At 50.3% G+C, this 19,041-nt stretch overlaps 1 protein-coding gene across 1 annotated transcript; it reads left to right on the forward strand.

The window, feature by feature from the left end:
- Window positions 1-997: 997 nt before the first annotated feature.
- Gucy2d (guanylate cyclase 2D, retinal) lies at window positions 998-16,386 on the forward strand. Its single transcript, XM_076869672.1, has 19 exons — window positions 998-1,733; window positions 1,814-2,118; window positions 4,170-4,521; window positions 5,015-5,099; window positions 5,392-5,494; window positions 5,896-5,997; window positions 7,368-7,448; window positions 9,387-9,593; window positions 9,709-9,865; window positions 10,368-10,517; window positions 11,137-11,285; window positions 11,829-11,992; window positions 12,091-12,283; window positions 12,546-12,720; window positions 12,974-13,072; window positions 13,188-13,282; window positions 13,419-13,504; window positions 13,681-13,790; window positions 14,326-16,386. The coding sequence occupies exons 1-18, from the start codon at window positions 998-1,000 to the stop codon at window positions 13,766-13,768; spliced, it is 3,327 nt and encodes a 1,108-aa protein (XP_076725787.1). The 3' UTR covers window positions 13,769-13,790; window positions 14,326-16,386.
- Window positions 16,387-19,041: the final 2,655 nt, after the last annotated feature.

Below are 19,041 nucleotides of genomic sequence, written 5' to 3' on the forward strand. Positions count from 1 at the left end.
TGAGTTGGAAGGGTGTGGACAAGCAGTGTAGAATGGGGAAAATGGAGAAATAGGCCAACACTTTGTCCAGGTGATAAGAATGAATCAATAAGGTACATATGGACATCAACTGCCTATAGAGGTTACACTCTGAGAGAGGGACACACATAAAAGAGCTGTAAATATACATGCTCTTGTCCAACTCATAAGCCAATCTGTAGGGAAACAACCAGACAAATATTCTGCCCTTCCTCAACATTCTCATCTAGTTTTAGCACCCACGGATAATTCTTACCAGACCCAATCTTTGCCATGATGATGGAAAAAATGAATCATTTAAAAACTTTTGGTTTCACCTGGAACTGATTTTGTGTGTGGTGTGAGATAGGGATCTAATTCTACCCCCCAACCCGACCCCTGCCAATATGACTAACACTAATCAACTTCAGGTTGCCTGGAAGCTAGACAGATCCCATACCAAAGGGGTGCAGTAGATGCTCCCATCCTCCACTAGTCAGCGCCTCCTTGACTGATTAAAGGCCCCTAATCAGCTTGGGGAGATTAGGGGCTCTGGCCGGCTGTTCCCACACCCCCACCCTGGGATGGGATGGCAGGGGAGAGAGAAGGGGGATCGACCCTGTGACCCCTCACCCGGGCCCTGGGCCCGAGCCCCGGACTTTCCGGTGAGTGGCAAATGCCCCTAGACACCTACTCCTCAGGACTAAGGGCGTGGGCGTGTCCCCATCGACCCCCTACAGCCCTGATGAGGCGGGAGGGGCAAACAAGTTGGGAATGGAAAGGCGGGAAGGCCGGAGAGGGCTTCCAGGACTTGCTCTTGGCCCGCATCTAAGTCGTCTGTCTGCAGAAGGGGCTCTGGAAGCAGAGACACCTCACCTGATATTCTGAACTTCTCAAAGCGGGCTTTCAGAAACAGGTTTGCAGGGAAAGCCCTACAAGAGTTTCGGGGGGGGGGTCTCAATTGCTCATCCTGCTCGGTCTGTGCTCACAGAGGCTGGCAATGACTGCGTGCACCCTCCTAACCAGGGGGCTTCCTGACGTCGGATTCTGCGCCCCTGCGCCGTGCGATGGGTCCCCTCCAAGCCTCCCGCGGGTGCTGCCCTGGCCCGGACCTCTGCTGCTCCGGTTCCTGCTCCTGCTCCTCTTCCCGCCGCCCTCTGCCCTCTCCGCGGTGTTCAAAGTGGGGGTCCTGGGCCCCTGGGATTGCGACCCCATCTTTGCCAGTGCCCGCCCGGACCTGGCCGCGGCTCTGGCAGCCGCCCGCCTGAACCATGACCTTGCTCGGGAAGGCGGCCCTCGTTTAGAGGTCGCGCTGCTGCCCGAGCCATGCCGGACGGCGGGCTCGCTGGGGGCTGTGTCCTCCGCGCTAAGCCGCGTCTCCGGCCTGGTGGGACCGGTGAATCCTGCAGCCTGCCGGCCCGCGGAACTACTAGCGCAAGAGGCTGGGGTAGCGCTGGTGCCCTGGGGTTGCCCTGGGTCGCCGGCAGCGGGCACCACTGCCCCTGCCGTGACTCCCGCGGCGGATGCTCTCTACGTCCTCCTTCGAGCTTTCCGCTGGGCGTGCGTGGCCCTGGTGACAGCCCCTCAGGACCTATGGGTGGAGGCGGGACGCTCTCTGTCCACTGCTCTCAGGGCCCGGGGCCTGCCGGTCACGCTGGTGACCTCCATTGAGCCCTCCGACCTGTCTGGAGCCCGGGAGGCCCTGAAGAGGGTCCGGGACGGGCCCAGGGTCAGAGGTAGGTTCTCCAGCGGGGTACTGGGAGATGGTGAGTCCTGCCTGCAGCTGGGCACCTCAGGGAGTCAAATCTGTCCGCAGTGGTGATCATGGTGATGCACTCGGTGCTACTGGGTGGAGAGGAGCAGCGCTATCTACTGGAAGCCGCAGAGGAGCTGGGCCTGGCTGATGGCTCCCTGGTCTTCCTGCCCTTCGACACACTCCACTATGCCTTGTCACCGGGCCCGGAAGCCTTGGCCCCACTGGCCAACAGCTCCCAGCTTCGCAGGGCCCACGATGCTGTGCTCACCCTCACCCGCCGCTGTCCTCCGGAAGGCAGTGTGCTGGACAGCCTGCGGAGAGCCCAAGAGCACCGGGAGTTGCCCTCTGACCTCAATCTGCAGCAGGTAGATGGGCCAAGGAAGAAGGGAGGAGAGTGAGGGAAGGGGGCAGGAAAAGAGTCAAAGTGAGGAAAGGAGGATGGAGCCAATGGGGAGAGAACAGGTGCTTTAGCTATTCTGGAATTTCCTGGGTAATGTAGATAGATCCTTTGGTCTTGTTTGGGATCTTGTTATATGGGGAATTATTTTCCAGAGAACAGGCAATGAGACCTCTCAAGCCCAGCTCCAAGGAGTAAACTCTAAAGCGCAAAATCATTTCCAGTATGCTTCAAAGTAAACCCATTTCCACCACTACCTTAATACACAAAACACAATAAATGGTTGGTGTTCAACTTTTCATGCCCACATGGGAGGTATTTCCTCTAGGACCTCATCTGACAGTCTTAACTTTTTGAGGGCCTTGGCATCTTGCAAGAGCAGAAAGATCCCCAGGTGGAGCCAAGGGCTCCCATATTCAGATCCAAAGTTTATTCTCAACATCCAGCTCATATTCAGGATTCTGAGTTCCCAGAATTCCAGTTCAGACCATCTAGATCCACCCCAATTACAAAGGGAGGTTTAGAAACCATTGAGATAGAAGGGAATTTAGATATCAATTGCAGGAAATCAACCACCACCAAGACCCTACTTGAAAGGGACTACATCAGAGAGAGTTGTGGGTCAAGGGGAACTGAAATAGTCCCCACAAATGTCCCCAGTCTTTCCCAAGAGGATTTGGAGTAGCCAATGGATAGAGAGGATGAGAATAATTGATGAGAGAATAAGAATGATATGGGATGGAGGGAGGATCAGTCAACAAAGAGGGGCAAAGAAAGTGAAGGGAAACTCTTCAGTTCTCAGTGAGTAGCATAACCTTCCACCAGCTGCTCAAGTCAGATGCAAGGAAGTCTCCCTGATTCCTCTCACTTTGTCACCCCACATCTAGACATGAAGTTAGTTCTATTATATCCTAAAAATCATCTGAATCCATTCACTTTCTCCATCCTCTTTATCATTGCTCTGGTTCAAGCCATAGCACCTCTGGCCCAAATCTCACAACATAATCTTCCTAAATGGTCTCTGCTTCAACTCTCCTAGCTCAGGCCTTTTCTTGTCACCCAACAACCAGATCAAGCTTTAGAAATCTGGAAAATTCTAGCATGTCACAGTGGCTTCTGGGTAACCTTCCTCTAGCCTAGGTTGGGGACACTTTTCCCATATATATGCAGGTTGCTTCACAAGGTTTATCAGAACTTGTGTTTTCCCTTCTCTTCTGTCTTCTGTGAACTTCAACCCTGCTGAATTACTTTGGATTTTGGAAATGTGTCCTTTTTTTCTTCTGAGCTGTTGTGATTTCCTCTCTTTTACCCATCCCTCCCCTGGATGATTATGATTCATCCCCTGAGGGATGACCACTACTTCTAGAAGCCTCCTGCTCTACCTCACCACATGAGTTGGAGACCCTCATTCTTATCCAGGAAGCTTTCTCGGTTTCTCCTGCCTCTACTCACTGCATTGCTTTCACAACCATGTCTGTTTTCCTAACTAGATGAAAATTCCCTCTGGGCAGGGATGGTCTCATATACCAGTGTATCTCTAGGGCTTTACACAGTGTCTGGCACTCTGAGAGATGGGAACTGCCAATAGGAGAGTGGCCTGATGAGATCAGGAGGTAACCTTAAGGGGAAGCAAGGGGGAAAATAGGAAATAGAAGACAAACAAAGGATGGGAAAGAAGGATTTTGTGTGAATGGTAGGTGATGAGATTAAAACTATATGCAGGGCAACCAACTGAAAGGAAAGGACAGAACTAGAGGGGATGGAGAGTTACAAGCAACCAAAAATGAGAGAAGAACCCAAGTTCTGAAAAGAGGAATAGTCGGTAGGGAAGACCAAGTGGGATAGCCAATGGGGAGAGAGGAGGAGAGAGCCTCAGGGGAAACCACTAATTAGGAGATGGGAACTGGTCAATAGGCGCAGGGCCCCAAGGGCCCAATGAGCGAATAGGCGGGGCTGGTGAATTCCCATCTATCTGTGGGCTGTGGCTTCCAGACCTGAGTCCCTGCTTTCCTTCTCCAGGTCTCCCCCTTGTTTGGCACCATCTACGACGCGGTCTTCTTGTTGGCAAGGGGCATGGCGGGAGCTCGGGCAGCCGCCGGTGGGGGCTGGGTGTCTGGAGCAGCTGTAGCCAGGCACGTCGGGAATGCCCAAGTCCCAGGGTTCTGTGGGACTCTAGGAGAAACCGAGGAGCCCTCCTACGTACTTCTGGACACGGACGCCTCTGGAAACCGACTGCTCACCACATATGTGCTGGACCCTGTCCGCGGCTCCCTGCGCTCTGCAGGGACCCCAGTGCACTTCCCTCGCGGTGGCCCCGCTCCAGGGCCAGATCCCTCGTGCTGGTTTGAGCCAAATGTCGTCTGCAATGGAGGTGAGGGCGAGCATCCCAGTCCCCTCTGGGACAGTCAGTATAGCCTGTCCACAAAATTGTGAAAGAGAGTGAACTCCTGCCCTGCAGTTTTTTTTTTTTTAATTTTTTTTTTTGTTGTAAATGGACATGATACCTTTATTTATTGTATTTATTTTTATGTAGTGCTGAGGATCGAACACAGTGCCTCACACATCCTGGGCAAGCACTGTATCACTAAGCCCCAGCCCTGCCCTTCAGTTCTTTCAGGTCCTTCCTGACCCTTCCAGGCCCCACTTCAAGCCCCGACTAGCTCAGGATCCCCTTGTCCAAGCCCCGACTTATTTAGTCTGAAAGCCCTCTGAGAAATTTTCTAGCATTTCCAGACTTGGAGGAATTTGTGACTTTCCATAGAGGCTGTTCCAGCTACCATCCCCATTTCCCGGAACTCCAGGATTTGAAAGGGAACCTCTTCTTACTAAGGTCCTGAGTATCCATCCTTTCATTGTCCCTTTAGGAGTGGAGCCGGCTCTTGTCTTTCTAGGCTTCCTCCTGGTGGTAGGAATGGGGCTTGCCGGGATCTTCCTGGCCCACTGTGTGAGGTGAGTAGGGGAGCGAGGTAAGTATGATGTGATCATGGCTCTCCACTGCCAGGGATGAAATTTTGCAGCAAAGACAGCAGCTACTCAAGAGTAGAAGAGGGGAGGATTTTTCCTGGGGCGGGAGATAGGGATCCTGAAGGGCTGGCAGAGTCCCAAGGAAATGTCTGGTTTGGGGATGGCCTCCCTCCAGTATACCTCCCCTGAGCTCACATCATCCCTTCATCCCAATTCCTACTCGCCTATTCAGATGAAACTGGCCCTCTTTGCCAGTATGACCTCTTTCCATTACCAGGCACCGGCTCCTTCATATCCAAATGGTTTCTGGCCCCAACAAGATCATCCTGTCTCTGGAGGACATCACCTTCCTCCATCCATATGGGGGTAGCTCTCGAAAGGTCAGGAAAGCAGGGAGCCAGGAACCAGCTGTCTTCTCCCTTCCCTGAACCAGTCCTCGTCCCAGCCACTCCCAGACCCCAGGAAGAAAGCCTGATTTTTGCCCCAGCTGTGTCTGAGGTCTGAGCTCTGGCGATCAGCAACCTCATCTGTGCCATAGGAGTGACAGCCCCTGTCCTCCTACTTTCCTGGGATGGTGTGAAGGTGCAACAAGAAAATGAATATATTTGTTTTGTAAAGTGTTGTGCACTTCGGAAGTACTATCATTATCATCTTCCCTCATTGAAAGTTCTTCCCTTCCCCTGTTTAATTCACAAAACTCAGCCTAACCTCAATCCAAGGGTTTAAAATATAACTCTGGGGTCAGAGTATATTGACTCTTTCTTTGCACTCTGCCTCCCAGATGATCCAGGGGAGTCGATCCAGTCTGGCTGCCTTCAGCACGGCAGACATTCGAAGCATCCGCAGCCAGCCCTCAGACAGCACAAACATTGGCCTCTATGAGGTGAGCCTGAGCCAGGATGGGCTGTACTCCAGAAGGGGAAGTGAGAAGGTGCTCAGGCCTGGGGAGAGAGTAGGCATATTCTCAAGGGAGGCATGCAATCATGTCAAATCCTGCAGATTCCAGGCAGCGGGAGGCCAAGTGGGACCTGGGAAGAGGTCATGGATTCCTCAATCCTGACCTGATTCTGCATCTGGGAATCTTCTCTGCTACAGGACTTTCCCTTAGCCATGATCGAAGGGAGGACTCCTCAAAGGTCAGACACAGTGACCACAGGCTGGAGCTGCTGAGCAGTGTACTGAGACTAGCATGCAGGCTGGTGTGGCCACTGAGGCCGGGAAGCCCCTGGCCCTGCCCCCTCATAATTCCCATCCAATTCAGATCAGACTCAGAAACAGCAAGCCCTAGAGTAAGAACATCACAAGGACATTAGGATACTGTGGGGCCAGGAAATCTGAATATGATGGGCTGAATGAGAGATACTGAGAAAAGATTCAGAGGGAGCCTAGAAAGAGCTCAACTAATCAGAAAGAGAGTAGAAATTTAGAGTACCCAAGCTCCAGGTCATGGAGAGAATGCAGAAGTTCCTACTATGTCACCTAGAGACCATCATGATCATTTCTCAGAGAAGGCACTACTGCCATTTTGGACAGGTTGTTCTTTGTTGCATAGGATGACCTTGTCCCTTGAAGAATATTTAGTTTCTCTTGTCTCTGGCCCTATCCACTAAATGCAATTTTGTGACAATTAAAAATGTCTTCACATTTATTTCCAAGTGCTCTGTAAGGATCAATGCCAAACTTTCACAACTCCCTTCTAGTTCAAATTCCTTTCCAACAGTCAGGGAAACTTATATAATTTGCACGATGCAGGATAAAATAAGTAGGAGAGACCCTTCACTCATTTGAGATGATAGCAGCAGATCATTGAATCAAGCTTGGACCCTCTGAGCAGCCACAGGAATTACATGCGAGGAACCGGGCCTGCCAATAGTTGAGGACAAGGAGGCTCCCTACCCCTCCCATCTAGTTTACATTAAAGCCTCATCTACCCAGATGCCTGACTCAAAGCATGGTGCTCTGTCATGGCAAGGGATGGTGATGTCAGTGACATTGTGGTTGTGACAGTTCACTTAATGGGTGCATCTGGGGGTGGGGAAGACAACTGTATAGGTCTTTTGCTTCTCTCTCACCTGGGGGTGGGTTTTCATCTAGCTGGCTGAGAAGCAGATAGGCAGATATCAAACTCCTGCTTCTGATGCTGTCACATAGCAGATGTGTTCTGGGACAGTGGGCAATGGAAATGTGGGCAATGGAAATGTATCATGAGGCTTTAGGAAACTGAGTTCCCTAACCTCATCCTCTCTTCTGCAGGGAGATTGGGTTTGGCTAAAGAAATTCCCAGGGGATCATCATGTAGCCATCCGCCCAGCAACTAAGACAGCCTTCTCCAAGGTAAGAGGTGATCCTATGATTGGTGCAGGGTGGTCATCAGTCCCTCCCTTCTTTCCTTCTCTTTACAGCAGCATACAGTAATAGGTTTCAGTTAAGTGTTCCTTCCACTCTAGAGCAGATTTCTCATTATTCTGTCTCATGGCACTAGTTCTTTGATAATCTTATCACAACTTATATGTGATAAATTACACATTAACTTATACATAAGTTATATGTTCACCTATGGGCTGACTTATTTCTGCCTCCTTTGTAGACTGCAAGCTTAGTGAGAGTTTCCCTCCATTGTATACCCAGCACCCAACACAGGATCTGGAATATTACTGAGACCCAGTGAATGTTTGCTAAATGAATGATAGAAAATGAATTTTCACTTCTGTCAGGCCACATATGCCAAATGGCCCTAGTTGTATTGATATGTGCCTAATAGAGTGGAAAGTTGGCAAGGAGATAATAGATTGGCTGATTCTAATCTTTTCAACCTCAATGTTCCTCTTCTCCCCCCCACCCCCATGCCATGAAATCTTTGTCTGGCTTACTTTCCTGAGGCCTCCGACAGGTACTCATGGTCACAGCTGTGGAATGATTTAAATGGACAGACTGTGGGTCAGTACACTAAGTCACCACTTAAAACCAGGTGTTTAAAATGAAATCCAAGAAAATCTAGAAAGGGCACCCGTCAGCCTTTAGCCCCCACTCTTCCAGTGTCTGAGTGCCTTCTGTCCTACCAAGTAGGTATGATCTTTTGATGGCTCCTCTAGGACCATGACTTGGCTTCACAGTCCCGTCCTACCTAACCTGGGGAGTATGGCATCTCAGAAGCATCTGAAACACGGATGCAACACCAAATAGAGCAGCCCCAGTTCAGGCTAAAGGCACAAGCTATTTCTGATGTGTTCAGAAAGCCCTAGTGCCTCTCCACAGAGATTGTTACATTTAGAAGGAGAAGGTGGTAATGGCAGGGGCTTCTCCCTCATATAGTGTTTTCCCTTAAGATGGAGACAGTTCAGCCAGATATGTGCGGTGTACACCTGTAATCTCAGTAATTTAGTAGGCTGAGGCAGGAGGATTACAAGTCTGAGGCCAGCCTCAGCAACTTAGTGAGATCTTGACTTAAAAAAAAAAAAAAAAAAAAAAAAAGACTGAGGCCATTCAATTGGATGCAGTAGTGCAGGCCTATAATCCCAGTTATGCAAGAGGCCAAGGCAGAAGAATCTCAAGTTCTACCTCAGTCTTGGACAATGTAGGGAGACCCTGTTGTGAGATAAAAATAAGGGCAGGGGATGTAGCCCAATGTGCTAGGCTTTGGGTTCAGTCCCCAAACTGAAAGAAAGGAGAAGGAGGAAATGGTAGAGAGGAGGAGGAGGAAAAAGAAAAGGAGGAGAAAGAAAAAGAAGAAAGAAGGAGAGTGAAGGATGGAGAAGGAGAAGCAGGGGGAGGTGAGGGGAGAGGAAGGAAGGAAAACAGAGAAGGAAGGAGAAGGAGAAGAGGAAGGATGAGGAAGAGAAGGAGGAGAAGAGGGGAGAAAAGCGGGGGGGGGGGAAGGGGGGAAAGAAGGAAGAAGAAGGAGGAGGAGAAGGAACAACTCTGGGACAGTTCAAAGAATGATGTTTAATAAATCAGAACCTTTCTGGGTCCTTATCACCAATGCATGATTGTCTTTTCATTCATAACTTTAAGTTCAGCCATATTCAGTATCTGAGCACTGTGGCTTTTGACAATTTTGTTTTCCATAAAATCAACAGAAGAACCCCAAAACACACATCAAAACATCAAAACACACACGCATATACACACATATTATATATGTCTTAGATTATTTCATTCATCACTCTTATCCCATCTTCCTAGTTTAGATACCTTAAAACAGACTTTGAATAGCGGCCCACTCCCCACATTGCTATCAGGGCAGAAAATGCCTGTCAACCTTTCTCCTCTAAGCTCAGAGAGCTCCGGCACGAGAACGTGGCCCTGTACCTAGGGCTCTTCCTGGGGGAAGCCGCAGACTGCCCTGCAGCCCCCGGGGAGGGTGTCCTGGCTGTGGTCTCAGAGCACTGTACCCGGGGCTCCCTCCACGACCTCCTCGCCCAGAGAGAAATAAAGCTGGACTGGATGTTCAAGTCCTCGCTCCTGCTGGACCTCATCAAAGTGAGGGGGAGGTTGGTAGGGGGGAGGTCGTAGTGGGGCGTGTCCTGGGGACTGGGAGGACGGGAGCGGAGAAACCGCTCTGGCTGAGGCTGCCTCTCACCCCGCCTCCTCCAAGGGAATGAGGTACCTGCACCACCGCGGCGTAGCTCACGGGCGGCTTAAGTCGCGGAACTGCGTGGTAGACGGGAGGTTTGTGCTCAAGATCACCGACCACGGCCACGGGAAACTGCTGGAGGCTCAGAGGGTGTTGCCGCAGCCTCCCACGGCCGAGGGTAGGAGTCCCCCGCGGTCTACCGCGCAAGGGACTAACGCCCCAGGAGTCACATAATTTCAAGGTCCCCTGCTCCCTTCCTCGCACTCTCCCCATTCCTTATCCCTTGGACGCGACTGCTACGGAAAAGGTCAGGTGACCTCTAAGATTTGGAAGGTGGAATCTGTCTGGGGAGTGGGGCTGGCCAGGGGGTGGGATTGTGCCTGAGCTCTTGACAGTGCATCCCAGTCGGCTCTAAGAGGGGCTTTGCCTGAGGGCGGGAGCCTGTGCCCAGGAGATGGAGTCTTTCCCGGGCACCGCCTTGTTTGAGGGGCGGGGCTTATTGTGAGGGCAGGACTTCTGAGACAGTTTAGTTTCAGGTAATCTCTCCTGGGGTTGTTGCAGGGCTGCGGGGCTTGATTGTGAGTTTGGGAGGTTTTTTTTTTTTTTTTTTGGCAGGGATGAGGGTCTGTCCTCAGCTCCCCACAGCTCTCCACGTGACCATGTGTCCTTCCCCATCCCAGATCAATTATGGACAGCCCCAGAGTTGCTTCGGGACCCAGCTCTGGAGCGCCGGGGAACTATGGCGGGTGACGTCTTCAGTCTGGGTATCATCATGCAGGAGGTCGTGTGCCGCAGCCCCCCCTATGCCATGCTGGAGTTGACAGCAGAGGGTAAGGCGAATTGGGGCCAGAAAGGCATCTTACAATTAGAACAGGGCCATCCCAGACCCAGCCTTGCTTTTTTCTCTAAAGCAAAGCCTGATGATAAGACTTAATTATGTGGGGGCGCCCTTAAAGCTGGAGTCTGAAGGGCCAGGGCAGTAGAAAGCCAAGCATCAGGATGGTGTGTGGGTGGGTGGGTTGCTTTTCAGGGCCCAGACCTCAGAAGTATCTTTTGTCCTGATGCTGGACCCAACCTGTTCCCCTGTGTGACACAGCAGGCTCCTCTGTAGTTCTCAAAGGTCCCAGGGAGGCAGCAGGGAGCTGGGATAAAAACACAGTCCCATTTGATTCAAATCCATATATATGGGACGCTGAGCAAACTACTTCATTACCTTCTCATTTTTCTTACATGCAATAAATGTTAGTTTCTTTGTCTGTGTCACATCTTACTGATCCCAGGGTTCAGGGTCCTCTTATTACTCCTAGAGACCCCCTTACACACTAAACTCCCCCTCCCATTGAAGCTCTGGTTTAAAGGATCCTTTCTTGGGCTTCATCAGTCAGGCCAGGGTCAGAGGTGTCTTCTGTCCTGGAATGCTCACCCTTCACGGTCTCCTTATGCCTCCAGAAGTGGTGCAGAGGGTGCAGAGCCCCCCTCCGCTGTGTCGGCCCTCGGTATCCATGGACCAGGCACCTGTGGAGTGCATCCATCTGATGACACAGTGCTGGGCAGAACAGCCAGAACTGAGGCCCTCCATGGACCGCACCTTCGACCTGGTTAGGGCTGGGATTGGGTGAGGGCTGGGCGGGTCCCTGGGAACCCCAGATTCTTGTTAGTAACCTAGGAAGGTCACAAGCAGGGAGGCAGGCAGGAAGGATCTTTAACCTTCAAGGTGACCTCCTAAGGGGTAGCTTGAGGACTGGAGCATGGGGGTGAGCTAGAATGGGGACTGTAAGGCCTTTGAAGTGGGAAACAGAGCTCTGAGTGAGACAAATATTTAATTCAATTCAAATAACATTAATTAAAAACCAAATATTTGTTTGGCTTACCGTGACAAAAAGAACCTTAGTCTGGGAATCCAAAGGCTGAGCTGCTCCAGTGCCTGTCAATTCCTGAGAATGACTACCTTTGGGAACCCTCATTTCCCACATGCCTCCTAATAATGTCTGAATACACAGTGCCTAGCACTCCAGGACTGCTTCATGAATAGAAGATGAATGGTGGTTAAGGGGATGGGGAATATAGTCCCATAAAATGTCCATGAGAAGGGCATGGTGGTCCAGATCTTCAGCAGCTTTGCCTGCTCCCTATTGTTATAGTTCAAGAGCATCAACAAGGGACGGAAGACGAACATCATTGATTCAATGCTTCGTATGCTGGAGCAGTACTCCAGTAACCTGGAGGACCTGATCCGGGAACGCACGGAGGAGCTGGAGCTGGAAAAGCAGAAGACAGACCGGCTGCTCACGCAGATGCTGCCTCCGTGGGTGCCAATATGGCGAGGAGGGGGGTGGAGAGGGCAGCTGGAGCCCAGCCAGACTGGGACTGCCTCCAGGTGACCCCACTGCCTGCCATGCCTAGATCTGTGGCTGAGGCCCTGAAGAAGGGGACACCTGTGGAGCCAGAGTACTTTGAGGAGGTGACACTGTACTTCAGTGACATTGTGGGATTCACCACCATCTCAGCCATGAGTGAGCCCATTGAGGTGGTGGACCTGCTCAACGACCTCTACACACTCTTTGATGCCATAATCGGTTCCCACGATGTCTATAAGGTGGAGTGTGCCAGGGAAGACGTCCTGACCTTCAGTTTAACTCTGTCAATCCCAGCCCATCTGCCCCAGGCCACTAGCCCAGTACTCTTTCCCAACCCTCTTGTACCTCCCCAATCTCTTCTTCCAGCTCAGTCTCCAATTTGCAGCCTGGCTTTGCAGGATATCTACACTAATCCCAGTTTCAGCCTTTTGATATTGACATTGGCTTTGTGTATGGGGGATGGGACACTCAGTACTGAACTGGTACAACTCCTTCTCCCAGGTGGAGACAATTGGGGATGCCTATATGGTGGCCTCCGGACTGCCCCAGAGGAATGGGCAGCGGCATGCGGCAGAGATTTCCAACATGTCGCTGGACATCCTCAGTGCGGTGGGCTCTTTTCGCATGCGCCATATGCCCGATGTGCCAGTACGCATACGCATCGGCCTGCACTCAGGTAACTCTCGGCCACTCTTCTCTGGGGATTTGTTCCAAATTCCTTCTACAGGAGGCGGACTTCGATGGGGCTGGGTGGGGGTGGGGGCTTGCCTTGAAAAGGATACCCTTGAGAGTGTTTATTTGGAGAGGTGATAGAAAGTATAGAGTGCTAAGGTCCCTCCAAGACCCTAGGTGCTGGGCACTTCTAGCTGCCAGGCGCTGTCAGTTTCAGTCCAAGTCCTTGCTGCCCGCCAACTCGAGCATCTCCGCAGGCCCGTGCGTGGCGGGCGTGGTGGGTCTCACCATGCCGCGGTACTGCCTCTTTGGGGACACGGTCAACACTGCCTCGCGCATGGAGTCCACCGGGCTGCGTGAGTGTGACAGAGGCGGGAGGAGCTGGGGGAGGGAGGGAGGAGCCAGAGAGGGAAACAGCTTGAGAGGTCAGGTGAGGTGAATTCAGAGCTCACGAAGTCACCACTGTCCCAGCTTACCGCATCCACGTGAACATGAGCACCGTGCGGATTCTCCGCTCTCTGGACCAGGGCTTCCAGATGGAGCTGCGAGGCCGTACTGAGCTGAAGGTGAGGCTTGGCCCCGCCCCCTTCTGGGGAGGGACTCTTAGGGACCCAGGGTCTCTAAGTTCCACTTAGATCTGGAGATTCTCCGTCGCTCACTTCAGTCCGCCTAAGTTTCCCCACTCTCGTGTCTTCTTTCCAGGGCAAGGGCGCTGAGGACACGTACTGGCTGGTGGGCAAAATCGGCTTTAACAAGCCTATCCCCAAACCTCCGGACCTGCAACCGGGGTGAGGGTTTGGCATGCTCGGGCAGGGGAGACGGGCGCGAGCAGGGTAGGGCCCCTTCACGCATTCTCCCTGCCTTTGGCTCTGTGTCAGACCCCAGCGAGAAGCTACGATGACCAGGACCCTGCCCTCCCCCATCTGAATTCCCCTTCCCTGATAATTGCCATCCCTCGACACAGGGCCAGCAACCATGGCATCAGCCTGCAGGAGATACCCGCTGAGCGGCGCCAGAAGCTGGAGAAGGCGAGGCCTGGCCAGTTCTCCTAGAAGTGAAGCCTTGCCAGGACAGGTGCAAGCTCTTCCCTCAGTCTCCCGGACCACACACTTGTGGGAGATATTTCTTAGGAGACCGGTGCCCCTTTGCTAGCCTAAGGGTCTAGCACCTTCTGAAGAAAGTCCCACCTAAGCCAGGTGTCCTAATCCATCTCTGATTTAGTGAGCCCAGGCTGGTTCCTAAACCCAGGGATTTACCCTGGGAGGAAAGCACCTGCTACAGGGATACTGGTTCAGTAGGCCTGCACTGGTCCAGGAATCCAGGTTTAGGGAATCCTGTAATTGTGACCATGTGTCACTTCTCTGACCCTACCCTTCACAAACAGCACATATCAGGCCTCCCCAGGACACTTGGCTGTGTATTGCACAAGAGACAGAACTCTAGGGGGCAACATTGGCCAGAGGACAGTGTGAAAGTTATCCCTGGAGTTCTGTTAAAGCAGAGACCTGCTCACTGCCCTCCTTGGAAAACTTCTGACCATGACCGTCCCCTTCCTAGGTGAGTCCCCATGACCCTTTTTCTCCCTCTGAGACATTCATCTTTCCCTCAGGATTATTCTGGAAGATGTTTTTCCTGGAAGTTGCTGCTATAGGTGACCTAAAGTCTGACTAAGAACTGGCTTCTGTCCAGCTCTGCCTCCAAGGATTCTGAGCCTTTACAAGAGCCAGCTGCAAACCAGCCTTGGAAAAGTCTCATGCACTCTCCAAGCTCGGATTCCACCCCCAGTGGTGGAATGAAGGGGGGGCCTAAGTGATTTTCAGCACCCCCGTGGCCCTGATAGTTGGGCTTTAGAATGGCTGGCCTTGGGATATTGGACACTGTGGCATGTGGCCCCCAGCCCAAATGATCCTGAGCCCATCAGGAGATTATGGGTGGGGCATTCCCCATTTTCCAGAGCCCCTCTGGGCTCCAGGAAGAAGGATCTATAATTGGATGCCCTGGAGTGGAGGCATTGTGTATTGTGTCCAGGCTTGGGTTGTTGTGTGGTGTGGGGAGGTCATGGCTTCTGTTTAGCCTCAAGCCTCATTTTCATTTTCATTGCTCCCTGTTCAGAAACTGGTTCCTTCTCCAGTGGACAAAACCAAGTCACTTACCCAAGTGCAGAGGAACGTTTACTTCAATGCTTTGGGGAAAGAAAATTAAACTGCACCAAACTTTTACTAACCAGAAAACCTGAGGAATAGTCATATTCTCTGTTTTTTTGTTTTGTTTTGTTTTGTATCAGGGATTGAACCCGGGGGCATTTAACCAGTGAGCCACATCCCCAGCCCCTTCTTTTTTATTCTTTATTTTGAGATAGGGTCTCACTAAGTTGCTTAGGGCCTCCCTAAGTTGCTGAGGTTGGCTTTGAACTTGCTATCCTCCTGCCTCAGCCTCCACAGGTGCTGCAATTACAGGCCTGCACCACCATCATATTCTGTTTCACTGGGTGCTACTGAAAAGCCAGTTGGACAGAAAATTCCTTCTGCTTAGATGTTCGTTACAAATGTCAATGCTCAGTCTTGGCAAGTCCCTAGCTGAAATTTCCTCTGGTGTTCCAGAGCCTAGGCTTTGGCATGTTTGACTCTTGGTGTCATTTGCTGTTGCCACACACCCTGGAAGAAATTAGCAGCAGCTGCAACCACCCACTAGTAGACAGCATGCATCCCTTGGAGGTGTGCAATCAGAACAGGAGATGTTAGTAAACAAGGATGTGGCAGTCAGAGGGAATTCCTAGGTGGAAAGATGAACCAAGTCCTTACTGGGAAAATATTGGCTGGTGGGCCAGCAGCATCAGCATCACCTGGGAGTTTGTTAAAATGTAGAAATTTTTGGTCCCAAATCTACTGAATTAGAATCTGCATTTTAATAAGATCCCTCAAAATATTTTAGGCACACTAAAATTTATGAAGCATAACAGCACTCAATGACTGTAGGATTCCTTAACTCTTAGAATCTTCAAGATTTCATTAAAAATGAGGCTAGAAACGAGCTAGTAGAATTGCTTTGACTGACTTATAGGGTATTTTTGTTTTGATTTAACACCTAAAAATCAAATTTAAATCACTTTTTTTTTGGGATGGGGATCTGCAACCTTACTTATTCTGGCCTCAAACTCAAGGTCCTTCTGTCTCAGTCTTCCCAGGTATAGGACACTGTGCCCAGCTATACCAAATAAGTACTTTAAAAATATAAAGCCAGATGTGGTGTTGCATGTCTGTAATCTGGTGACTTGGGAAGCTGAGGCCGAGGATCATCAGTTCAAGGCCAACCTCAGCAGTGCAACTTAGATGCTGTCTCAAAATTAAATAAATAAATAAGGTCTAGAGGTGTAGCTCAGTAGTAGAGTGTCCCTGGGTTAAAATACCCAGTACAAAAACAAACAAACAAACAAAAATGTACAGTCATTCTTTGATATCCACCGGGGATTGGTTCCACGACTCCCATTACCAAAATCCTCGGATGCTCAAATCCCTTACATAATATGATATAGTATTTGCATAGAACCTATGAATATTCTGTATACTTTAAGTCATCTCTAGATTACTTATAATATTCAATACAATGTAAATGCTGTGTAAATACTTGATTTACTGTATTGTTTAAGAAATAAACAAGACAAGAAAAAGTCTGTCCATGGTCCGTACAGATGCAACCATTATAGGTCTAACTACATAGTCCAAGATCCACCAGGGGTTGAATCTGTGACTGTAGCATCCAAGGATATGCAGGACCAACTATAACAGAGTTTCCTCCTCTGAAATCAGAATCAGCAGGTGGGGGTTGCATCACCCCTAGCAACATTCTGCAGGAGCTAAGGAGCAACAATAGGTTTAATCCAGGGCTTCACACTTCAGTTCTAACAGTCCCAACAGCCTCCAAAGCATCAAGATTTTTGGAACATTTCCTACATCTGGCACCTGTAGAACTTGAGTTAGGACTCCAGGAGCAGTAGATGTTAGAATGACAGATGCTCTTGAAGGTTGCTTTACTTTTTTTTTTTTTTAATTGATGATTGGGGGTCTTCCTTTTCTTTCCTAAAGATAACAAAAGAATTTATCAGAAATAGTAAATCCAGCATTTATAAGTTCTGGTTACCTAAGCTGGTGACACTATAGTGAATAATTTAGTGCAATTAAAAAAACATTTTCAACTACATTCAAAGATGATGAATTAAAGATTAAAACAAGAAAAACCTAACATGCACACATACACATTTTTTAAAATTATTTACATTGTTAAGTATCTCCCTTAAGATTTTCCCAGAATTAGAGGGCAGATTCCTGACAGTGTGGACCTGATAGTGTGGCTGTAGCTCTCAGTCTCCTGCTCTTTCTTTCCTCCCCCACTTCCTCTTCCTCTATCCCTCCTTTCTGTTCTGCTAGGGCCTAGGGTGGTTAATGGTGTTTGATTCAGAAAGCCTCAAGAAAGTCATCCAGGGTTAGGTGCTGGAAGATTGGCTTGGGCAGGCCTGCGCAGGGCACCCAAAAAGAGGAGGAGGAGGAGGGAGCTGGGTCTTAAACCCCACCTCAGGGTAGAGGTGGAATGGACAGGAGTCAGCAGGTCCCTTCATACCTTTGACTCAGCCTCATTCCCAGGCCAACTGGGATCTCAAATAACTGGATATGATGGGGCTGAGGCCTGGGACCATCCCCCCACCAGAATCCAAAGAGTCAGTTGGAGAAGAGAAGGGGAAAGATCGAGCTTCACCGTCCTCTTTGTCCCTCAGTCTCCTTTCTCTATCCCTTTTTGTGTCTTTCCTCTGACTCTGCTGTCTCTCTAGCCCCAGGCCCCTTTCTACCCAGCAGTTTCTCCCTGCCTTTCTCTGCCATTTCTCCCATTTCTGTGACACTTTTTTTCCTGGGCCTAGTCCAATTATCAATCTTAGAGCTCTACTGACTTCCTCCCCAGTTCCCCATCCTGTTGCTCTTGGAGTCTGGGCAACTCCCAGCCTGTGAGCACCTGGCCTGGTCACTGGCACTCCCTACCTTCACATGTGTTTACACTATCTTTGCCAGCTGACCTGCACCAGGAACCCACATTTGGGGCTATCCTTGCCTTGGGAGGGCTCTGAGGCTGGGACTATTATGGCCAAAGAGGGACCTCCGGTAGAGTTGCTTTGAACCCACAGCATGTCTCTGGACTCACATGGCGTCTTTTCTTTGTGCTGCTCCTGGGGTCTGGGTCCTGTTCCCCATTCCCACCTGGACCCCAGGTACCTTCCTTTGGGGAGGTGGGGTGAGCTGCTCCTTGCCAGGGATTTGTGACACTAAATTGTAGGGCTATATTCACCAAGATCTTCTGAACGTTGCAGTGGGGACACCAGGCTATGTGCCATTGTGTTTGGGTCCTAGGATACTAAGAGTTGAAATAAAGGTGTGCTCTCTTGCATGGTGTGTGGTGCTTTTGGCCTCAAGGGTGATCTGATTGGAACACCCCCACCTCTGGACTGCTTAAACCTGGCATTGTTACTTGAGTCCTAGGCCAGAGACCCAATTCTGAGGATCCCAACAAATCATATCTGTCCTTTAGCTCCAAAAAAACAAATGGAAAAAAGTAATGGTGAAAAGCAGGAAAGGAACCTTAATCACTGTATCTGTCCTGGGAAGGCAAAGGGGACCTGTGTTTCCAGCCATGGCCTCAGGGGTACTGACATGAGCTTCCAGATTATATAGACAAGGGGACCAGAAATACACATGGCCAGGCAGTCTTGGTCACACTGTGGTCTGACTGATTATTATCTCAAGATCAGTCAGGTGGACAAAAAGAAAGTTGTTGGCTATAAGAAAGTTGCTGTGGCCTGTGGGGTGATTTGGACTTATCTCAAGGTGTTTACTGATCAGAACTGTTCCTACAGTCCAAGATATCTCAGAGCAAAGAAACAGATACAAAATGGAAGCAAAGATGCCAAATTTTTCATCCTGGTTTTAGTTATTCATTGGATACTTTTTCAGGTGCAAATGAAGAGTCAGTGTTTTTAGCAAAAGCAGCCACTAAATCCTTGTCACAGCATTGCCAGGGAAGGTTTCAGAATGGGCAAACCCTAGAGATGACTGTGCAGGGGAGGGTAAGCAGGGACTAGTGGCCCCAGGCTGTTAGAGGAGTCTCTGAGCTCCCCTTCTCAAGGGGTCTGCTCTGAAGGCAGCAGGCAGGGAAGTCTCAGGACTCTCAGGCTCTGAAAGTAGATGACATGGCTTCATCCCTTGACCATAGGCATAAGATAGGAAGGAAGAAAGAAAAAGGCAGAGCTTGTCTATGACCATGATCCATGACCTATGGAAGCCAG

Source organism: Callospermophilus lateralis, chromosome 11 (genome assembly GCF_048772815.1).
Source record: "Callospermophilus lateralis isolate mCalLat2 chromosome 11, mCalLat2.hap1, whole genome shotgun sequence".
In the NCBI taxonomy this organism is placed as follows: domain Eukaryota; kingdom Metazoa; phylum Chordata; class Mammalia; order Rodentia; family Sciuridae; genus Callospermophilus; species Callospermophilus lateralis.

Excerpts from the sequence above, each read along its gene's own strand:
- Gucy2d (XM_076869672.1), top strand. The coding sequence starts at position 998 with ATGACTGCGTGCACCCTCCTAACCAGGGGGCTTCCTGACGTCGGATTC. Across the intron at positions 9,594-9,708 it reads TCCTGCTGGACCTCATCAAA|GGAATGAGGTACCTGCACCA; the intron begins GTGAGGGGGAGG and ends GCCTCCTCCAAG. Across the intron at positions 13,505-13,680 it reads CCTCCGGACCTGCAACCGGG|GGCCAGCAACCATGGCATCA; the intron begins GTGAGGGTTTGG and ends CCCTCGACACAG.